At 35.9% G+C, this 20,480-nt stretch overlaps 1 protein-coding gene across 1 annotated transcript; it reads right to left on the bottom strand.

Moving 5' to 3' along the window:
• Positions 1-4,124: 4,124 nt before the first annotated feature.
• Positions 4,125-8,240, bottom strand: LOC120207814 (outer envelope pore protein 37, chloroplastic-like). Its single transcript, XM_039207240.1, has 7 exons — positions 7,848-8,240; positions 6,965-7,054; positions 6,524-6,691; positions 6,189-6,283; positions 5,382-5,502; positions 5,157-5,298; positions 4,125-4,495 (listed from the first exon to the last, which is right to left on the bottom strand). Exons 1-7 carry the CDS (start codon positions 8,238-8,240, stop codon positions 4,125-4,127), a joined length of 1,380 nt encoding a protein of 459 aa, XP_039063171.1.
• Between the last annotated feature and the right edge of the window lie 12,240 nt (positions 8,241-20,480).

Below are 20,480 nucleotides of genomic sequence, written 5' to 3'. Positions count from 1 at the left end.
CAGTTCAACTTAACTCAACGACGAGTGGCTAGTTTCCAGTTAACGTTTTCAAGCCAGATTTCAACTCCACGATGGATGATATCTGGCTGACAGAATATACCACTTGGCTTTCCCGTGAAGAGGAGTCATCTAAAGAATTAAGATTGGCTTAGACTCGCAAAGGGGGGCCATCCTTTATTTAGAGGAAATTTACAGCATAGTTTAACTCGAGAAAAAATGTCTGTCAACAAATAACTTTCCAGTTCAGATTTCGAGCTAGATTTCAACTTCACAGCGAAAGATATTGAACTCGAAACGACGCAACTTATACAAGATTGGATTTCAACTTTACAACGAAGGATATCAAACCCAAAGCCAAGACAAAGCACTATAACTCGAGATTGGATTTTAATGTCACAATGAATGACATCCAATTCAAAGCTCAACTTCACAACGAAGGAGCCATCCACGATTTCAACTTCAACAAGAAGGATATTGTGCCCAAATGGATTGACTGATTGGATTTCAACTTCACAATGAAGGATATCAAACCCAAAGCCAATTTGGCGAAGCACTACAACTCGAGATTGGATTTCAATTTCACAACAAAGGACATCCAATTCAAAGATCAACTTCACAATGAAGGAGCCATCCACGATTTCAACTTCACGAAGAAGGATATCATGCCTAAATGGATTGATTGATTGGATTTCAACTTCACAACGAAGATTGTCCAACGAAGGATATCAAACCCAAAGCCAATTTGACGAAGCACTACAACTCGAGATTGGATTTCAATTTCACAACAAAGGACATCCAATTCAAAGATCAACTTCACAATGAAGGAGCCATCCACGATTTCAACTTCACGAAGAAGGATATCATGCCTAAATGGATTGATTGATTGGATTTCAACTTCACAACAAAGATTATCCAACCCAAAGCCAATTTGGCGAAGCACTACAACTCGATATTGGATTTCAACTTCACAATGAAGGACATCCAATTCAATGCTCAACTTCACAACGAAAGAGTTATTTACGATTTCAACTTTACAAAGAAGGATATCGTGCCCAAATGGATTGACTTAAGTTTCACAACAAATGAGTCATTTGCAATAATAGGGGGTTATCTCCCAGCCTATTATAGCATATCTTAAGGTGAGAAGGGTTATCTGTCGACAAAAACTTTTGAGTTCGATTCCATTCAGCTCGATGGCATATCAACCGCATGGTAGCAGCGAGGAACTACTTTCTGGTTGAAGCTTAAACTGAGGTCTTTAAGTCAAGAAGAAGCCCTAGGTTGGTTGTGCTTTAGCAACAATGAACTATATCCCAGTCGAATTCATAGCATAACTCAAGGCAAGAAGGGCTATCTGTCAACAAAAACCTTCGAGTTCGATTCCTTTCAGCTAGAGTGCATATCAACCACATGGTAGCATCGATGAACTACTTTTCGGTCGAATTTTCAAAATGAGGTCTATAAACCGAGAATAATACCAAGGCTGACTACAATCTGGCAACAAGAAGCCACTTTCCGATTCAAATTCCGAACTAAATAAGGATATCATTTAAAGACTGACTCAACTTCGCGACGGATGAGTCATCCGCAACTCAATTTAACAAGGAGTTATTCCTAATTGCAATATCATAGTCAATTTTCAATTCCACAAGGGAGGATATTAGACTCAGGGACCACTTAATACCGAACGAAAACTTGTGTCATTTTATTTTTGTCATATTTTTCGTTACACAAAAAATGACAAAGAGGGGCAGCTGTAGACACTTATTTTCGTTCGGAGTTTTTTTATATATATTAATATAGTATAGTTTTTGAAAATATTTTTGAAAAAAATATAATATATAGTTTTTAAAAAATGGTTTAAAAAACATATAATATATACTTTTTTTAAAAATTGGTTTTTGAAAATATATATTATATAGTTTTGAAAATGGTTTTTGAAAATATATATTATATAGTTTTGAAAATGATTTTTGAATATATATATTATATAGTTTTGAAAACAATTTTTGAAGATATATATATTATATAGTTTTGAAACAATTTTTAAAAATATATATTATATAGTTTTGAAAACAATTTTTGAAAATATATATTATATAGTTTTGAAAATATATATAATATATAGTTTTGAAAATATTTTTGAAATATATATAATATATAGTTTTATAACTTTTTTTTCAAAAATATTAGTTTTTAAGAAAATATTTTTTAGAACACATTTTCTATTATATAGTTTTATTTATATTATATTTGTTTCTTTTATTTATTTATTTTGTTTCTTTATTTTGTTTCTTTTCTTTTTTAGGCCCCATAAAGGGTGTAAAACCGGGTCTAGCAAAATCCAATCAGGTAAAAGGGCCTGACCCATCCCATACCCGATTAGGGTTTTTAGGTTTAGCAATGGCGCCGCACATATGGCGCGTGGAAGTCACGCGCAAATCGTAGAAATCAGAGGCCAACGACCGGCGGAGATCGGGACTGAACCATCCCAAAAATCTCGGTCGAACAGCATGCAGAATCGAAGTGATTATCTCAACAAAACATGAACAACCCACAAACCCCACTCATTTCGAGACTCAAAACGGCCAAACTCGGGGTTATAAAATGCCACCGGTGAGGCCAAGGAGAGAGGATCAAAAACCAACAATCGAAGAGCAACCATAATCATCAAGGAATCAACCAAGCAAAGAAAAATAGCAAGTGATATACCAAATCCACAAAAGAAAAAAAAACAGAAACCTAAGTTTTTGTTTTTGGTCGAAACTGAAAGCAACCCCTCCAACATCGAAATAGAAAACCATAAAGCGTTCACGGGAAAAAAGACAAGTGCAACATTGGTCATCGGCGGAACTTGAAGTGGTCACCGAGAAAACAAACACTCTGAACAAAGGTAAAAAAACCCGTAACTTTTAGGCTAGATTTACTCCGATCTAAAGGTTGTCTCGTTGTTTCGATGCTAAATTCAGTGTTGGGGGTCGAGAGGAAGCTTGTGGGTAAGTTTGGGTTTTTCGACCACCAGTGGTGGTGGCCGGCGCGGCGGCTGGAGGCGGTGGGATGCCATGGGGGGGGCGGTTGGCCATTAGTCGGATGGGAAAAAGGAGAGGATTTAAGAGTGTTTTGTTTGAGAGAATTTTTTTGGGTTTGTGATAAAATGATTTTTTTTTAGTTTTTGGGGTATATATAGCTGAGGGACTAGAGTGTAAATAAAAAATAATTTAATCATTTCTACGGTCCCTATAACTTTGAAGTATAATTCATTTTGGTCACCTATTGTGAATTGACTCTAAAATTTTGAATTAATTCAGTTTAGTTCCCGTTTATATTTCTTATATTTTGCAAATTGATCTCCTAACTTTCATTTTTCCCTTTGTAGCTTTCAATTAACATCAATTCGATTCTTAAATTTTAATTCTTTCCAATTTAATCCTTTTAATTTGAATTTTCTTTTATTCCTTTTATTTACTTATTTTTTTAATTTTATTTCGATCTTAATACTAACTCTTTGTTTTTGTTTGTTTTATTTTTTAACTTTAGTTTTGATCTTTTTAGGATAATTTTAATTGATCTAAAGGTAAGTAATTCAAATCGAATCTGTAATTTTTAATTTTAATTTTAATTTTTGCAATTAAGACAACCAATAAATTGAAAAGGTATCGAAAGGGCAGTTCAAGGGTGTTAATACTTCCTTGCTGTAATCGACTCCCGAAACGCGAATCAGGTAAGATGGTGTCCGATCAACCAATTTTTCATAAAAAAAAATGACCAGTGATGGCTCTAACATTTTATTAAATTCGAAGCCAAATTCCAGGCCCACCAAAAGACGGTTGCGATATATATATATATATATATATATATATATATATATATATATATATATTAGTTTTACACAGATTTAAGACCGTAGGAATAAGTGAAAATAGATAAATGAGACTGAAGAATAATCGAACCATTAAAAATTTGTTGAAGAATAATAACAATATACAAACAAATCTAAATAATCTAAACAAAACAATGAAACAATGCTACATAAATAATAGAATGAATCCACTATTCTCTGAGTCAAAATTTGTAAAAGAAGACTGCATCATGTCTGCTGGTAAACTTCTGGATCCGAGTGTTGCTCATATGGAACAGAGGGCAGCACTTGTTCCATCCAGCCCCACTCCTCTAATTGTTTCATAATAACCAAACGCATTGTCCCCAAAGCTATTCTGTCTTAGCCATACATCCCTGAGAGACCAACCACAGACCCATAACTGGGGACTAAGAGGAAATATCAATACCATCATGCACCAGAACCTCCAGCATTTAAGAATGGATGAGTTATTCGGGTGGTGGCATCTCGAAGATGATGCGACTGAGGGTCTATTCGTGTTGCGCGTGATTTGGTTACGAAAACCTGAACCGGTATCAGACTCAGAGATCAAAGGCAGAGAAACAGTGATCGGATGAAGCACCATTGGAGCTGTTTGTGAGATATGGAAACTGAAATCTGAAATCAATGAAACAATGAATTAGTTTATATTTAGGTAAACTACACAAATAGTCCCCTTACTATAGGGCACTTCTTTATTGAGTACTATGACTATTAAAAGTTACAAAATGATCACCGACTATAAGTTGCTATTTTATTGAGTCTCTGACTATTAAAAGTTACAAAATAATGAACCAACTATTCCTATGTTCCAAGATTATAAGTTTCTGTTAAAAAATTAATGACCGTTTGAGTTTTCAAACATTGATTTGACGACATAATATTTCAAGCATTGACTCGATGACAAAATATAAACAGAGACTTGTTCTACAAAATACAACTCAAACAATTTTGGGATAAAATTTTATTATATCCCAGTGAGCAAGTTAACATCAAACTCATACTACCATCAAATTTTTAACAGGAAAATACGAGTTTGGAACATATGAATAGTCAAATGACTATTTTATAACTTTTAATGGTCAAAGGACTCAACTAAGCAACACCTTATAATCAGAGAATCATTTTGAAACTTTCAATAATCAAGAAACTCAACAAAGTAACATCCTATAATTGAGAGACTCCACAAAATAATATTTATGGTCGGGATCATTTGTATACTTTAACTTTTATGTTTATAGTGATTTATTAATAAAGATGTCCCTAAAACTATGACAACGGGGCAATGTAATAGTATCCCACCTCTTCTTAACACGGAACAATATCACCGTTGACTTGATGTCATCCTGCGATCCCTGTATCATGAACTGGATTTCCATCTTCACTGGGGACGACTTATCCTTTCTTTTTTCATTACCAGCCTGAAATGAAACATTAAGACTTATCTTCAACGGGAATGAACCTCAAGAAAACAAAAAAGCTTGACAAAATAGAATAAACTTACCCATAGTGAAGCCCAGCATAAACGAACCTCTGAATCATAGCCTGCTTTGAATTTCATGTCTTTGTCATACGTGTGCTTGTACACGGCACTCCAATAGTTTGTATCAATATTGTACCAGTAGCTGCACATAAGTACAATTCGCCGCTTCAATCAACTCTGTATCTCATGAATCTCTATCATGCACAACAAAAGGAACGGTACATCTAGGCCTATAAAAGAACTAAATGATAATATGTTCATGTTGGTTCGTTTAATTTTAACCGAACTAACAAACAAATATGAACAACTAAACAAACATATTTTTTTGTTTGTGTTCGTTCGTTAAGGAATGTAGCTTGTTCGTGTTCGTTCATGTTCGTTCGTTAAAATGATAAACAAACAAACACAAATGAACATATATGAACATAAACAAATGAACATAAAATGTAACATTCTTTTCAATCAAGCAAAAATTCTTACAAGTATAAATAAACGAAGATAAATATAAATTTAATTAAACGAATGAATATAAATGAATGGATTACCGAACGCAAATGAACATAAACACACGGATTATTGAACGTTCATGAACATAAATGAAAGAACGAGCTCTTTGTTCGTGTTCGTTCATTTCATTAAACGAACATAAAATCTTGTTTATATTCGTTCATTTAATAAATAAACAAACATAAGCGAACTTCCCGTCGAACGGTTCATTGAACGTTCGGTTCGTTTACAACCCTAATTACAAATAGCCCATTGTGCACATATAATTCCATGAGAAATTCCATCCAATATTTACAAAGATAAGGAGTGCTATGTACTAACCTGAATTTATCCGATGGACTGAAACGTCGCTTGAACGCAAACGATGCACTATTTGTTGGCAGTGAAATGCTAGGAGTAAATGACATTGTCCCATCCTGCAATCATAGAACCATCAAAACTATCTACTAAAGCACTCAGAAAGCTCGAAAATTTACACCTCCATAATCATTCCAATCCAGAATATTCACCTCAGTCAATTTTGAAACCTAGCCATCTATGTTGTTCAACAATAAATGTACCAGTTGATCTCCCATGGAAGGCAAAATAGCCTATCACTGAACAAGTAAATAAACAGGACTAAAAGCACAAAACTATAACATTTAGGGAAAAACCACCTTATATGAGTATCTTAGTTTCAATTCTTCATCCTTGTAACGTGCAGTGCCAACTCCTTTCAAAATTGGACCTTTAACAATTCCATTTAATGACAACTTGGGCACATCATCCTCTTCCCTCTCCTCTAATGAAACTTCTCCCATGGGAAATCTAAATGTCGCTTTGGGCTATACAGCAACAGGAAAATTCAGATGATTAGAGAGGAAAAAACAACTATGACCCACGTTTAAATATATTGGAGTGGAAGCATAAAAATGCAATAACATTGGCATTAATCAAGTTTTTTAAGTGACGCAAAAGGAAAATAACACAGATATAATGCAACTCAAAATCACAAATATTGGCTGAAAGTGAATACTTCATTGACTGATATATGGTCCTGAACTACATGTTAATTGATTCATTTGCACTAGTAAAACACTAGGAAAAACGGTGCTCACCAACGAAATATCCGGAATTGGTGACGACACTTCAACAGCATAGCTGGGATCAGCAAATTTTGCAATTACTGCCACTTCACCTTGTTGTGCCTGAGAACATATATGAGAGATACTCAGGGGTAGCAGGAAATATTCATTCAGCACAATGTAAAAAATGGCGCAGGGCCCACTAAGGCAGTAAGGGTCCTATAGCCTAGCCTGCCTAGGTACAAGGCGCAGGCGTGAGGTACGTGCCTTAATGAAGTGAGACGCACTTTTTGAAGTTAAAGAATCATTTGGTAATATGCATATATAACTTACTAAAATAGACGATTAAACCATATAATAGTTCAACAAAAGCTCTCAATTTCATTAATTACCTTTAACTTTGCTTTCAAAAAGCAAATAACATCACATTTTATCATGCAATAGGAAGCATATATAGTGTAAATAAACAAAGCTAGCAATATATTTCAGCTTTTGAACAACAATTGTGATAATATTGGCTTCCCCTTCCCGAAAGTACATCATTATAAATTTTAGGTATTGAAGCCTCAAAGTAAGAATACCAACTTAACAATTTTATGAAAAACAGAGTTCTGTGAAACACAGTCACCTACCTTATCAAATAATCAAAACCCATCACCAGCAACAAAGCAGGCACTTGAATTTTTTTCTTAAAAACCAAATAAACAATCTCTTATATCTTCAATGCACAGCGAGAAGGGATAAATAACAGGGTCTCTTTTAATTCCATCAAAATTTCGTTGACATAGTCACTCCAAGCAGAGATGGACTAGGAGTACTATATTTTAGATTTTTTCAGTGTATTTTCTATTCATGATCTGTTTTCGTAAAATTTTACCCTTTACCTAGGGAAAAGGTGTGTAGGGAGAAAACCAACCTTGAAATCAAGGGCGGCTTTCAAATGCCAGGTGGGATTCACATCGTAGGAGCCCTGCAATACAGCGTTCTGTTCTTCAGGGTCGTAGTAGACGGACAATTGCTTGGAGAACAAGGCCAGCTGTGGCTCCGTGATCTCGCGTTTGCAGTTGTTGATGAAGGAGAGCTTGATCTTGGCGAGGTTGTCGAACAGCTTACAGGACAGCTTGTGGAAGAATACGCGGCTATCACTGTCGAACTCCGAAGTCACTCTGAGGGAGGATAGCGAAGACAGAAAGTGGTCGGGCTTCGTTGGCGGCGGAGACGGTGGCTCAGGCTCCGGCTCGATCGGCGACGGTGGCGGTAACAGCGGAGGGACCAGGTAATTGGGGATTCGAGGAAATGGTTTCAGCATTGCTGATATTGGAATGGGAGGAAATGGAATTTCGCGATTCAGAGTTCGAGAGGCGAAGCTTACTCTTCTTCAACCTTGTGCCTTTGGCTTTTGCTTTGATTGGAAATTGGGAAATTCGGGGATTCCGGGGGGGGGGGGGAGGGGGGAGAGAGAGCGCTTTTGGATACTTGTGGGACCCTTTTATTTGGCCGTTATTTCGGTTGGTTCAATTTTCCACATTTCTTATTACTACTACTTCTTTTGGCCTTGCAAAATAATAAAATCATTTTATCTAAATAACATTTCCACTATTAGATTCTACTGATTAAGGCGAATTTCCCAAAAAAATCACGGTTTTTATTTTTCTGTTAGACATCTATGTAGGTTTATTTCCTGATCTAACACCTTTTGTAGAAAGACACGGTCCATACACCGCGCCTTATGACACATGGCGTTATGTGTCGAAAGGCGCAGTGCATGGGGTGAATCTTTATGCAATAGGTGTTATATCTGTAATAATTTTTGAAATGGTCTGACAGGTAATTAATTTTTTTTAAGGTGATATTTGTGTAAAAACGCCACGAAATATTAAACAATTAGCTAATCAATTATTATATAATAAAATTAAGTACTATGACCATAAATTATTAAAATAATGACTCAATTATCAAAATAAAATGAATTAAAAAATATTATAATAATTGTTTTTGAAAAATCAATGATGAAAAAAAATATTTGGTATAATTATAACTCATGTATTTTCAATTATTATATTAAAAATAAATTATAAATTATGATAAAATACTTTTCGTTATTATCATCATCGACCAATTAATGGAGTATATATATGAGTTATAATTCAAATTAGTCATTTATTCTGCTATTATTCAAATTAATTAAGAAAATTTATGGTAAAATGTTTATAAAAGAAAAGTATAAATACATATATGAAAATCTAAAGATTTTTCTTTGTTTTGTATTACTCTCTAAACTTGTACCAAAATTCAATAAAAAAAGGTAAAGTTAAAAATATCACTTATATATTTAAAATATTCTTTTTAATATTAATTTTAAAAAATATAAAATAAATATTAAATTATAATTTTATTAAAAATGTATACACGTTATTAACTATTGTTAAAAATAATAATTAATGAATAATAATTCATTTGATCCATCGATTGTAATTAAAATTTTATTTTAATATTTTTTATATTTTTAAACAATTAATTTTATAAGTTAAGAATTTTTTCAAAAATATATGAAATTTAAATTTTAAATTTTAAATTATAAAATATTTATTATTATTATTATTATTATTATCATCATCATTATTTTGAAAAAGAAATACTAGTTATAAAACTTTTATAAAATTATTCATATTTTAAATTACTTACCTCAAAGTTTTCCTAGATTAAACTATGAGAAAGTGCTAAAAAGGCATGAGAAAATGTCAAATGGTAATTGGTAGATATAATTGTATTATTTAATTTCATGCAAAAACCAAAATTTTTTGAGTTATAAAATAATTTACAAAAGCATATTTACAGATTTTAATACAGTAAATTTTTAAAAAAAATTGATGTTTTTGTAGACACTCATTTTCGTCCCATTTTTTTTCTACATATATATATATACAGTATATAGTTTGAAAACATTTTTAAAATATATATAATATATAATTTTGAAAAGCATGTTTGAAAACATTTATATATTATATAGTTCTTAAGACATTTTGAAAATTAATATAATATATAGTTTTCAAAACATTTTTGAATATATATATATTATATAGTTTTTAAAAACATTTTGAAAATTAATATAATATATAGTTTTTAAAACATTTTTGAAAATACATATTATATAGTTTTTAAAACATTTTAAAAATATATATAGTTTTTTAAAAAACATTTTGAAAACATAAATATATTATATAGTTTTTGAAATCATTTTGAAAACATATATAGTTTTAAAAACATTTTTGAAAACTATATAATTTTGAAAACATGTTTAAAAAGTATATAATATATAATTTTAAAATATTTTTAAAAGTATATATTATATAGGTTTTGGAAAATATTTTATATATATATATATATATATATATATATATATATATATATAATATTATTTTTTCCCTTTTCTCTGTTTTATTATTATTAATTTCATTTTTTATTTTGGTTTTTAGAGTCCAAACGGGGTCCAATCTGTCCAAGTCCAGGGTCCAACATTGGGTCTGATCTAGCCCGGTTACGTTTAGGGTTTTCAAAAGCCTAACATCAGCCTTGTCACAGTGCCACATAGGAGGTTCCAGAAGCATGGAGCCAAGCAGTCAACGCCCAGCGCACATTCCGGCCGCACCAACGGGACTGAACCATCCCGAGGCGGCCGATACCATGAACTGGAAGATCGGAACAAGCAACAACCCACATCCCGTTATTTTCGGGAGCCAAACAACCAACACCGGGGCTATAAAAAGCCCCCGGTGAGGCCGACGGAAAGGGGGGATCACAGAACACGCATCAACATAAGCCATATACGAAACATCACAGTAAACCGAGAACCAACAGGGAGAAAAAACAGAACTATCGAGCAACAATACACTCAAAAGGCCAACTACGAACGAGCCAAACACAAACCATCAAACCAGTCTATCAAAGCAAGATAACAGTACCCACGACGAACATCATAACACCACAACATCAACACAGCATCAACAGTATCAATAAACCCAAAAACAGTACAGCCAACAAATCGAAACCAACACAGCCACACAAAAAACCGAAGCAAAATACAGATACATCAACAGAAACGAAAAGGCCGAAGCCTTTCTCATTAAGAACGACACGAGAAGAAAGGACCATCGGAACCTGAAGTGTCACCGGCGGAAAAGGTAAAAAAGGCCCGAAGTTTGTTTCCTAGATCTACGTCGGTGGGGGCATTATTTGGGTGTTTGGGCCTCGGTTTCGGGTGAGAGAGGTTGAGAGGAAGCTTTGGGTTTTTTTTTTCGGCGGTGGCCGGCGGCGGCCGGGAATCGCCTGGGTGGAGAGTGTCTCTCGTTTTTGAGAGATGTGTTTTTTGGAATTAGAGAAATGAAACGAAGGTGGGCGTTTTAGGCTATTTATATACCAGGGACTGTCTTGTAATTAGAAGATAGTTTAATCCTCTCCGTCGTCCCCCAAGGTTTGAAGTGCATTTCATTTCAGTCACCATATGCAATTTGGCCACAAAATTTTCAATTGATTCAATTTGGTCCCCATTTATATTTTACATTCTTTGCAATTTAACCCCTAATTTCTTATTTTACGTTATTATCATCATTTTTAAATTATTATTAGTATTATTTATTTTTACTTCATATCGTTTCCATTTTATTACTGTTAAAATATTATTTTTTTGGGCCTTTTTATTTTTATTTACTTATTTTTCTATCTAACATTATTTTCTTATTTTTTTAGTAGTAATCTCAATCGGTCAAAGGTAAGTAATTCGAATCGGATATTTTAAATTTTAAATTTATTAACTTTCGCAAATGAAGACAACCGAAAAATTAATTGGTACCGAAAGGGCGGTTCAAGGGTGCTAATCCTTCCTTGACCGTAACTGACTCCCGAACCCGACACGTTTCTGGTACGACGCATATCAGGTAAGATGGTGTCCGGCCCACCTAAACTCATTTTAAAGTGGTCGGTGGCGACTCCTAACCATTTTATTCAAGTCGAAGCCCAATTCCGGGGCCCAACCGAAAGACGGTTCCGACAGCTTGGCGACTCCGCTGGGGATAGGTAAGTGAGTCAGGCCGAAATTAATTTTCGGTTGTCTTTTTATGCGAAAATGGTAAATTTAAATTTAAATTTATTTATTCGATTCTAGTTATTTACCTTTGATTATTTTTCAAATAAATAGTTGTATTAATATTTTTTTAATGATTTCAGATTTTTCAAAGTTTTCATCTCAGGCTCTATACCCGAGCTCCGAACCCTTTTAAGTGGGGGCGAAAGCGACGCCTTCGTGTGAATTTATTCACCGTATGGGCCTAGCAAGTAACCTTCGGGATTCATATACCTTATGCCTCGTGTGAATTTATTCTCCGTATGGGCATAAGGGAATGTTTCCTCTCGAGTTTAACTTAGTCTACATAAGCTTGTAATGGGCTTAGGACTAAGGGTCTGGCAAGCCCAAGGGGGCACCGGCAAGGAGAACTCGAGTACCGTTTTTTAGAACCTAAACCGGGAGAGTGCAGGGAATTAGAGCCCACCCCAAAACCTCATTCCAAACCTTAGGCTATTTTATTTCCTACTTTATTTTCTGCTCAAAAGCATGCGAACTAGACAAATATGCGGTTAGGATTTGTGTGAAATTAGCATGCGGGATAGAGATCATGTCCGGGTAGGAATTAAAGCATGTGGGGTAGATATCATGTGGGGTAGGATTTTTTTATTTTTATTATTGTTTTGATTTACCTCACTAACTCTTTTATTTTTTGTTTTCTTTTATTCTGTTTTCATCATTCGCATCATTTAAAACGGGGTGTTGATCCACCAAAAAATGTGTTTGTTAAACATGAATAATCAGCATTAATGGACAAAAGGGTTGTAATACAAGAGATGAAAATGCAGAAGACAGTCTACAAGGCGACTATGTGTCACCTTCAATCCAGAGGATGTGGTGCCCGCAATTGAAGAGTATATCATCATACTGCATTATAAAGGACTCAATGAACCGGGTCTACATCAAGCACAATGAAAGTCCATCTTTGAAGAATTGACTGCAAAAGGTTGCAGAGCAAAACAAGGAAAAGGTTACAGACCCGGACGCTCATTTCAAAAACTACTAGAACAAGACGGCGAAACCCTAGCTGAGCTGAATGTCATTGCTGACGAATTCAAGAAGAAAACTTCGATAGAGGGCTCCAATGGTGTTGCTGCTAGGGAACAGACTCGGCAGAGAGTGGAAGCCGGAGGTGCGGTCCTTCGAGACTCTTTTTTGGGGCAAATAACTCATCATCTGCATAAGTCGGAGCGGTTCGACAGGTTATCCAACCGGTGATAGACGAACGCAGAAGACTAGTAACATGTCAGAAGTTATCAGAATATTCTTGTCTCTTAAAAGATAAAACACTTTTGTTCCCAATAAGGATTATTTTTAATAATAACAGATACATTTTTGGATTAATGCCTCGATCATTTCATGCATCATGCATTTAGACTTTTTGCATTTTGTTATTTTTTTTGCATTTGGTTATTTTCTTTGCATTCACATTAACTAATATATACATGTCTCATCAAAAGGAGTAAATACTGGATACACCGCCTCAAGCGTTGGACACACCTCATCCACATAACACTCGTTTGAAGAAGAAGAGGATGGAAGCCAGAATTATACAAATCGAGGAGAATATGTTGAAACTACAAAAGGAGCTAGAAGACAAGATAAACCAGAACAGTCGAAATACTCTGGAAACAATCACAAAGAACCAAGAGTCCTTGGTTGATCAGATCGTTGCCAAGTTAGTTGGCCTACAACAGACCAGTGCGCCCGGGGCAGGTTCACCGGAAGGGGTAACTATACAACCTACCCCGCAAGTGGTTATCTCACCTGAAATCCTACCAGAACTTCGAGGGGACTCATCTGCTGCAAAAACAAAGCCCTTGTCCTCTGTATTTAACCCTAGGAACAATCCGGGTTATTACCATGTACCGGATTTGGACGAAGAGGAAAAAGCGAGGAAGATGGAGGAAAAAATCAAACAATTGGAGGACCAAATGAATATAGTCAAAGGAGACCGTGACTATCATGAAATCGATGCAGCGGAACTTAGTCTAGTCTCGGACTTGGTTCTTCCCCCGAAATTTAAGTCCCCGGAGTTCGAGAAGTTTGACGGGAACAGTTGCCCATCCGCTCACATCACCATGTTTTGCCGAAAGATGACAGGATATGGAGGAAACGACCAACTCCTGATCCACTGTTTTCAGGATAGTCTGTCGGGCTCAGCCATTCGGTGGTACAACCAGCTCAGCTGATCAAATATCAAGACCTGGAAGGACCTGGCCAAATCATTTCTGGAACAATACAAGCATAACAATGACATAAGGCCAGATCGAGTTATGCTACAAAACATGGAAAAGAAGCATAACGAGAGTTTCAGGCAGTACGCACAAAAATGGAGGGACTTGGCTGTGCAAGTTCATCCACCGTTAGATGAAAAGGAAACCCGGAAACTTTTCGTGCAGACTCTGAAGGCTCCATACTTCGGGCATCTGGTGGCGATCACATCAGGAAGCTTTTCAGACTTGGTTATGGCCGGAGAAATGATTGAGTCGGCCATAAAGCAAGGCAAGATTAAGGATGGGGAAGCCAGTAAGAAGCCTCCTACGAGGGAGAGGGATGGAGAGGTTAACAACATCAAACACTTCAGCAAAGGTGTTACAATCTCCAGCCCAAAATCAACTGCAGCTGTACCGTCAGGTACTTCTAAACAAGATTCCAGGAGGGAAAGGGAACATTTCGACCCTATTCCCATGACCTACAAAGAGCTTTACCAGCAACTTCTTGACACCCATGTGGTGTCACCATATCCAGTAGAACCCATGAAGCCCTCATACCCCAAGTGGTATGATGAGAATACGTATTGTGAATATCACGGCGGAGTCCCAGGGCACACAATTGAGAACTGTTACGCATTCAAGAGGGTCGTACAAAAGATGCGTAACCAGAACTGGATCGACTTCAACAACTTGGGGGCATCCAAGTGAGGGAGATCATTTCATCATTTGAGGCATTCTGTTTGAACTTGTTTTTTTTTTCACTTTTTCAAGTTTTTGTAAGAATATTTGAATAAATTTATGTTACTTTAATGATGACGAGCAATGAATCACATTTGCAAATTCGCAATTCTCTGAATATCATTTGAGTTAAAAAAAACTCTATAAATGGTTCAAAGTTACAGATCTTTGACAGAGTAACATGATTTAAAATAAGGACTTTGACCTTATCCAGAATATACCCTCAAACACCGTACCCTGCTCTTGCAATTAACCAATATACCTTTTTCCTTTCATAAGGTGCGGACAACACGGGGCATCATTTGCATATGAAAATTACTATGTTTTTTATTTAAGACGTTCAATGACAATGATGATCTTTACAAATGAAAGAGTCGAGTAGGTGAATCCAGTTTAGGTCAGTTACTTGAAAATTGAACTCTAAAGATGAGATTCCTTGACTTTCAAAAACACCTAGACTATGACAGGTTCTTCTTGACAATCTTAAGAAATTAAATCCATAAAAACTGAGCTATTCCGCTAAGGCAATTGGTTATAGAGGAAACTTGAAAGCCCTGGCCTTATGAGTAGATTACGTTCAAACCATGACATTGCTCGGACACTTGGCAATTCGGTGTTTGCTCCACTGCTCTTGTCAGGCTGAAGACTCTATGATGAAATGAACCCTTCAGTTAACTTGATAAGAGTGATTATAATATTAAGTTGTCCCACTAAAGTAATTGGTTAAAACACCCCGGCTTTATGGATAATATTCAGCTAACCTGATAAAGGTGTTTACATATTGGGCTGTCCCTCTAGAGCAATTGGTTAAACGCCCCAGCTTTATGGATTTAGCTAGCCAGATAATGGCAATATTAAATAAGGAGTTTCGGTAAAAATGGACTAAGGGAGTTAAAGAACACCTGTTATAGTCAACTTCACACGAGCACTCAAGGATTTTATTTTTAGACCGATATTTCTGCACTACCTTTGTTGGAAGAGCCTACAAAGATTGAACAAATGGAAGATTTCAGAGGACTGAAATAAAATATCTAGTAATTGGTCATTCTAGTTGCGTCATTTTGTCCGCATCCAATTAAAATGCCAAGCCAAAGAAAAACATGTTGCAATAACCAAAAAATGACCTCTTCATTAATGACATTTTAGGTCAACCTAAAGCCGACTCATCCCTTTGAACATTTGTCAAAGAGCTGTAACTCTGAAATCATAAAAGAGCTATTGCTTCCTTTGATATACTTTGAACTCATGTTTACTATTTGATTCAATTACGAACAATATTTTACAGAATTTTCATCATTTTCCCTCCTAAAACAAGAAAAAAGGAGAAAAACATTTTCAAACAGGACAGTCTCAGGTATGAAAGGTCTGTAAAGCCAAAGAGAATGGGGCACGATCGATTCCAAGGACCAGATTGGCAGACAAAGCACGAGACTCCATCCAAGAAATAACACATAATTTATTCATGTTGCATGCATCTTAGACATACTTAGGTGCATCACATTCATCATTTTAGCATACATAATTTTGTAGCTTTCAGAGTCAAGCTTCGACTTCAGGATGAAGGTTACTCGATTTGCAAGAACCTTTAAAGAACGATGGTGTAACTCAGCAGCAAGAAGCTACACCTCAACCGACTTTACATAACTACAGATCTCAGAACCAATTTCAGATGGGTTCGAGAACCAATTCAGATCAAATCTAGTTCGGCTCAAACTCACCATGAGCAACATGTTTTCAGTTAACACTTTCAAGCCATATTTCAATTCCACGACAGAAGATATCCGGCTGTCAGAATTTATCAGTAGGTTTTCCCAGACCAGCTTAGGGGAACCACCTGAAGAATCATGACCGTTTTCGACCCGTAAAGGGAAGCCATTTTTAAACAAACTATTTGCAGCTTAGCTCAAGGCCAGAAGGGCTACCTTCCACCAAGACCTTCGAGTTCGACTACGCTCAGCTCCAAGGCACATCATTTGCAGTATAGCTTAAGTCGAGAAGAGATATCTGCCAAAGACCCTTAAGTTTGATTACACTCAGCTTAAAGGGCATAACATTTACAGCATAACTCAAGGCTAGAAGGGTTATCTGTTAGCAAAGACCTTTGAGTTCGACTACGCTCAGCTCCAAGGCACATCATTTGTAGAATAACTTAAGTCGAGAAGGGCTATCTGCCAAAGACCCTCGAGTTCGACTACGTTCAGCTTCGAGGGCATATCATTTACAGCATAACTCAAGGCTAGAAGGGTTATCTGTCACCAAAGACCTTCGAGTTCGACTACGCTCAGCTCCAAGGCATATCATTTGCAGCACAACTTAAGTCTAGAAGGGTTGTCTGCCAACACAAGACCTTTGAGTTCGACTACGCCCAGCTCAACGGCACATCATTTGCAGCATAACTTAAGTCGAGAAGGGTTATCTGCCAACCAAAGACCTTCGAGTTCGACTACGCTCAGCTCCAAGGCACATCATTTACAGCATAACTCAAGGCTAGAAGGGTTATCTGTCACCCAAAGACCTTCGAGTTTGACTACGCTCAGCTCAACGGCACATCATTTGCAGCATAGCTTAAGTCGAGAAGGACTATCTGCCAAAGACCCCCGAGTTTGATTACACTCAGCTTCGAGGGCACATCATTTGCAGCATAACTTAAGTCGAGAAGGGTTATCTGCCAACAAAAGACCTTTGAGTTCGACTACGCTCAGCTCAACGACACATCATTTGCTGCATAACTTAAGTCGAGAAGGGTTATCTGCCAACCAAAAACCTTCGAGTTCAGCTACGTTCAGCTCCAAGGCACATCATTTACAGCATAGCTTAAGTCGAGAAGGGCTATCTGCCAAAGACCCCCTAATTCGATTACACTCAACTTCGAGGGCACATCATTTACAACATAACTCAAGGTTAGGAGGGTTATCTGTCACCAGAAGACCTTTGAGGTCGACTACACTCAGCTCAAAGGCACAACATTTACAGCATAGCTTAAGGCGAGAAGGGCTATCTGTCAATAAAATTGTCGAGTTCGATTCCATTCAGCTCGATAACACCTAAATCACACTACTGTCCGACTACAATCGAGGTTTTCAAGTCAAGGAGAATACCGAGGTTAACTGCGCCTTGGTGACAAAAAAACTACTTTCCGGCAGCATAGCTTAAGTCGAGAGAAGTTATCTGTCAACGAAGACCTTGTGAGTTTGGTTTCATTCAGCTCGAGGGCCTATCAACCACATGGTGGAGTAAAAGAATTATTTTTCCAGTCGAATTTTTGAACCAAGGTCTTTAAATCAAGAAGAAGACCGAAGTTGACTACAATTGGGCAACAAGAAGCCGCATCCCGATTCAAATCTTGAACTACGACTTCAATTCCATATCATTTCAAGGTGGACTCGACTTCACGACGGAGGAGCCATCTGCAACTCAATTCGACATGGAGTTATTCTTCAACTCCACCGAACGAAAATTTGTGTCTTTTTATCTTTGTCCTATTTTTCGTTCTACGAAAAAGAACAAAGAGGGGCAGTTGTAGACACTCATTTTCGTCCCATTTTTTTTTCTACATATATATATATATATATATACAATATATAGTTTGAAAACATTTTTAAAATATATATAATATATAATTTTGAAAAGCATGTTTGAAAACATTTATATATTATATAGTTCTTAAGACATTTTGAAAATTAATATAATATATAGTTTTCAAAACATTTTTGAAAATATATATATTATATAGTTTTTAAAAACATTTTGAAAATTAATATAATATATAGTTTTTAAAACATTTTTGAAAATACATATTATATAGTTTTTAAAACATTTTAAAAATATATATAGTTTTTAAAAAAAACATTTTGAAAACATAAATATATTATATAGTTTTTGAAATCATTTTGAAAACATATATAATTTTAAAAACATTTTTGAAAACTATATAATTTTGAAAACATGTTTAAAAAGTATATAATATATAATTTTAAAATATTTTTAAAAGTATATTATATAGGTTTTGGAAAATATTTTATATATATATATATATAATATTATTTTTTCCTTTTTCTCTGTTTTATTATTATTAATTTCATTTTTAATTTTTGTTTTTAGAGTCCAAACGGGGTCCAATCTGTCCAAGTCCAGGGTCCAACATTGGGCTTGATCCAGCCCGGTTACGTTTAGGGTTTTCATAACCCTAACATCAGCCTTGTCACAGTGCCACATAGGAGGTTCCAGAAGCATGGAGCCAAGCAGTCAACGCCCAGCACACATTCCGGCCGCACCAACGGGACTGAACCATCCCGAGGCGGCCGGTACCATGAACTGGAAGATCGGAACAAGCAACAACCCACATCCCGTTATTTTCGGGAGCCAAACAACCAACACCGGGGCTATAAAAAGCCCCCGGTGAGGCCGACGGAAAGGGGGGGATCACAGAACACGCATCGACATAAGCCATATACGAAACATCACAGTCAACCGAGAACCAACAGGGAGAAAAAACAGAACTATCGAGCAACAATACACTCAAAAGGCCAACTACGAACGAGCCAAACACAAACCATCAAACCAGTTCATCAAAGCAAGATAACAGTACACACGACGAACATCATAACACCACAACATCAACACAGCATCAACAGTATCAATAAACCCAAAAACAGTACAGCCAACAAATCGAAACCAACACAGCCACACAAAAAACCGAAGCAAAATACAGATACATCAACAGAAACGAAAAGGCCGAAGCCTTTCTCATTAAGAACGACACGAGAAGAAAGGACCATCGGAACCTGAAGTGTCACCGGCGGAAAAAGTAAAAAAGGCCCGAAGTTTGTTTCCTAGATCTACGTCGGTGGGGGCATTATTTGGGTGTTTGGGCCTCGGTTTCGGGTGAGAGAGGTTGAGAGGAAGCTTTGGGGTTTTTTTTCTCGGCCACCACCAGCGGTGGCCGGCGGCGGCCGGGAATCACCTGGGTGGAGAGTGTTTCTCGTTTTTGAGAGATGTGTTTTCTGGAATTGGAGAAATGAAACGAAGGTGGGCGTTTTAGGCTATTTATATACCAGGGACTGTCCTGTAATTAGAAGATAGTTTAATCCTCTCCGCCGTCCCCCAAGGTTTGAAGTGCATTTCATTTCAGTCACCATATGCAATTTGGCCACAAAATTTTCAATTGATTCAATTTGGTTCCCATTTATATTTTACATTCATTGCAATTTAACCCCTAATTTCTTATTTTACGTTATTATCATCATTTTTAAATTATTATTAGTATTATTTATTTTTACTTCATATCGTTTCCATTTTATTACTGTTAAAATATTATTTTTTTTGGGCCTTTTTATTTTTATTTACTTATTTTTCTATCTAACATTATTTTCTTATTTTTTTAGTAGTAATCTCAATCGGTCAAAGGTAAGTAATTCGAATCGGATATTTTAAATTTTAAATTTTAAATTTATTAACTTTCGCAAATGAAGACAAC

Source organism: Hibiscus syriacus, unplaced genomic scaffold (assembly GCF_006381635.1).
Source record: "Hibiscus syriacus cultivar Baekdansim isolate YM2019G1 unplaced genomic scaffold, ASM638163v2 tig00015426_pilon, whole genome shotgun sequence".
Taxonomy (NCBI): Eukaryota; Viridiplantae; Streptophyta; class Magnoliopsida; order Malvales; family Malvaceae; genus Hibiscus; species Hibiscus syriacus.
This window is presented reverse-complemented; position numbering and strand designations above follow the sequence as displayed.

What these genes read in the sequence shown, in the direction of transcription:
- LOC120207814 (XM_039207240.1), bottom strand. Translation starts at nt 8,240, where the DNA reads ATGCTGAAACCATTTCCTCGAATCCCCAATTACCTGGTCCCTCCGCTG. An exon ending in AAGCCGCCCTTGATTTCAAG is followed by an intron (nt 7,055 to 7,847) that starts GTTGGTTTTCTC and finishes ATATGTTCTCAG; the next exon opens with GCACAACAAGGTGAAGTGGC. An exon ending in AACTAAGATACTCATATAAG is followed by an intron (nt 6,284 to 6,523) that starts GTGGTTTTTCCC and finishes CTATGATTGCAG; the next exon opens with GATGGGACAATGTCATTTAC.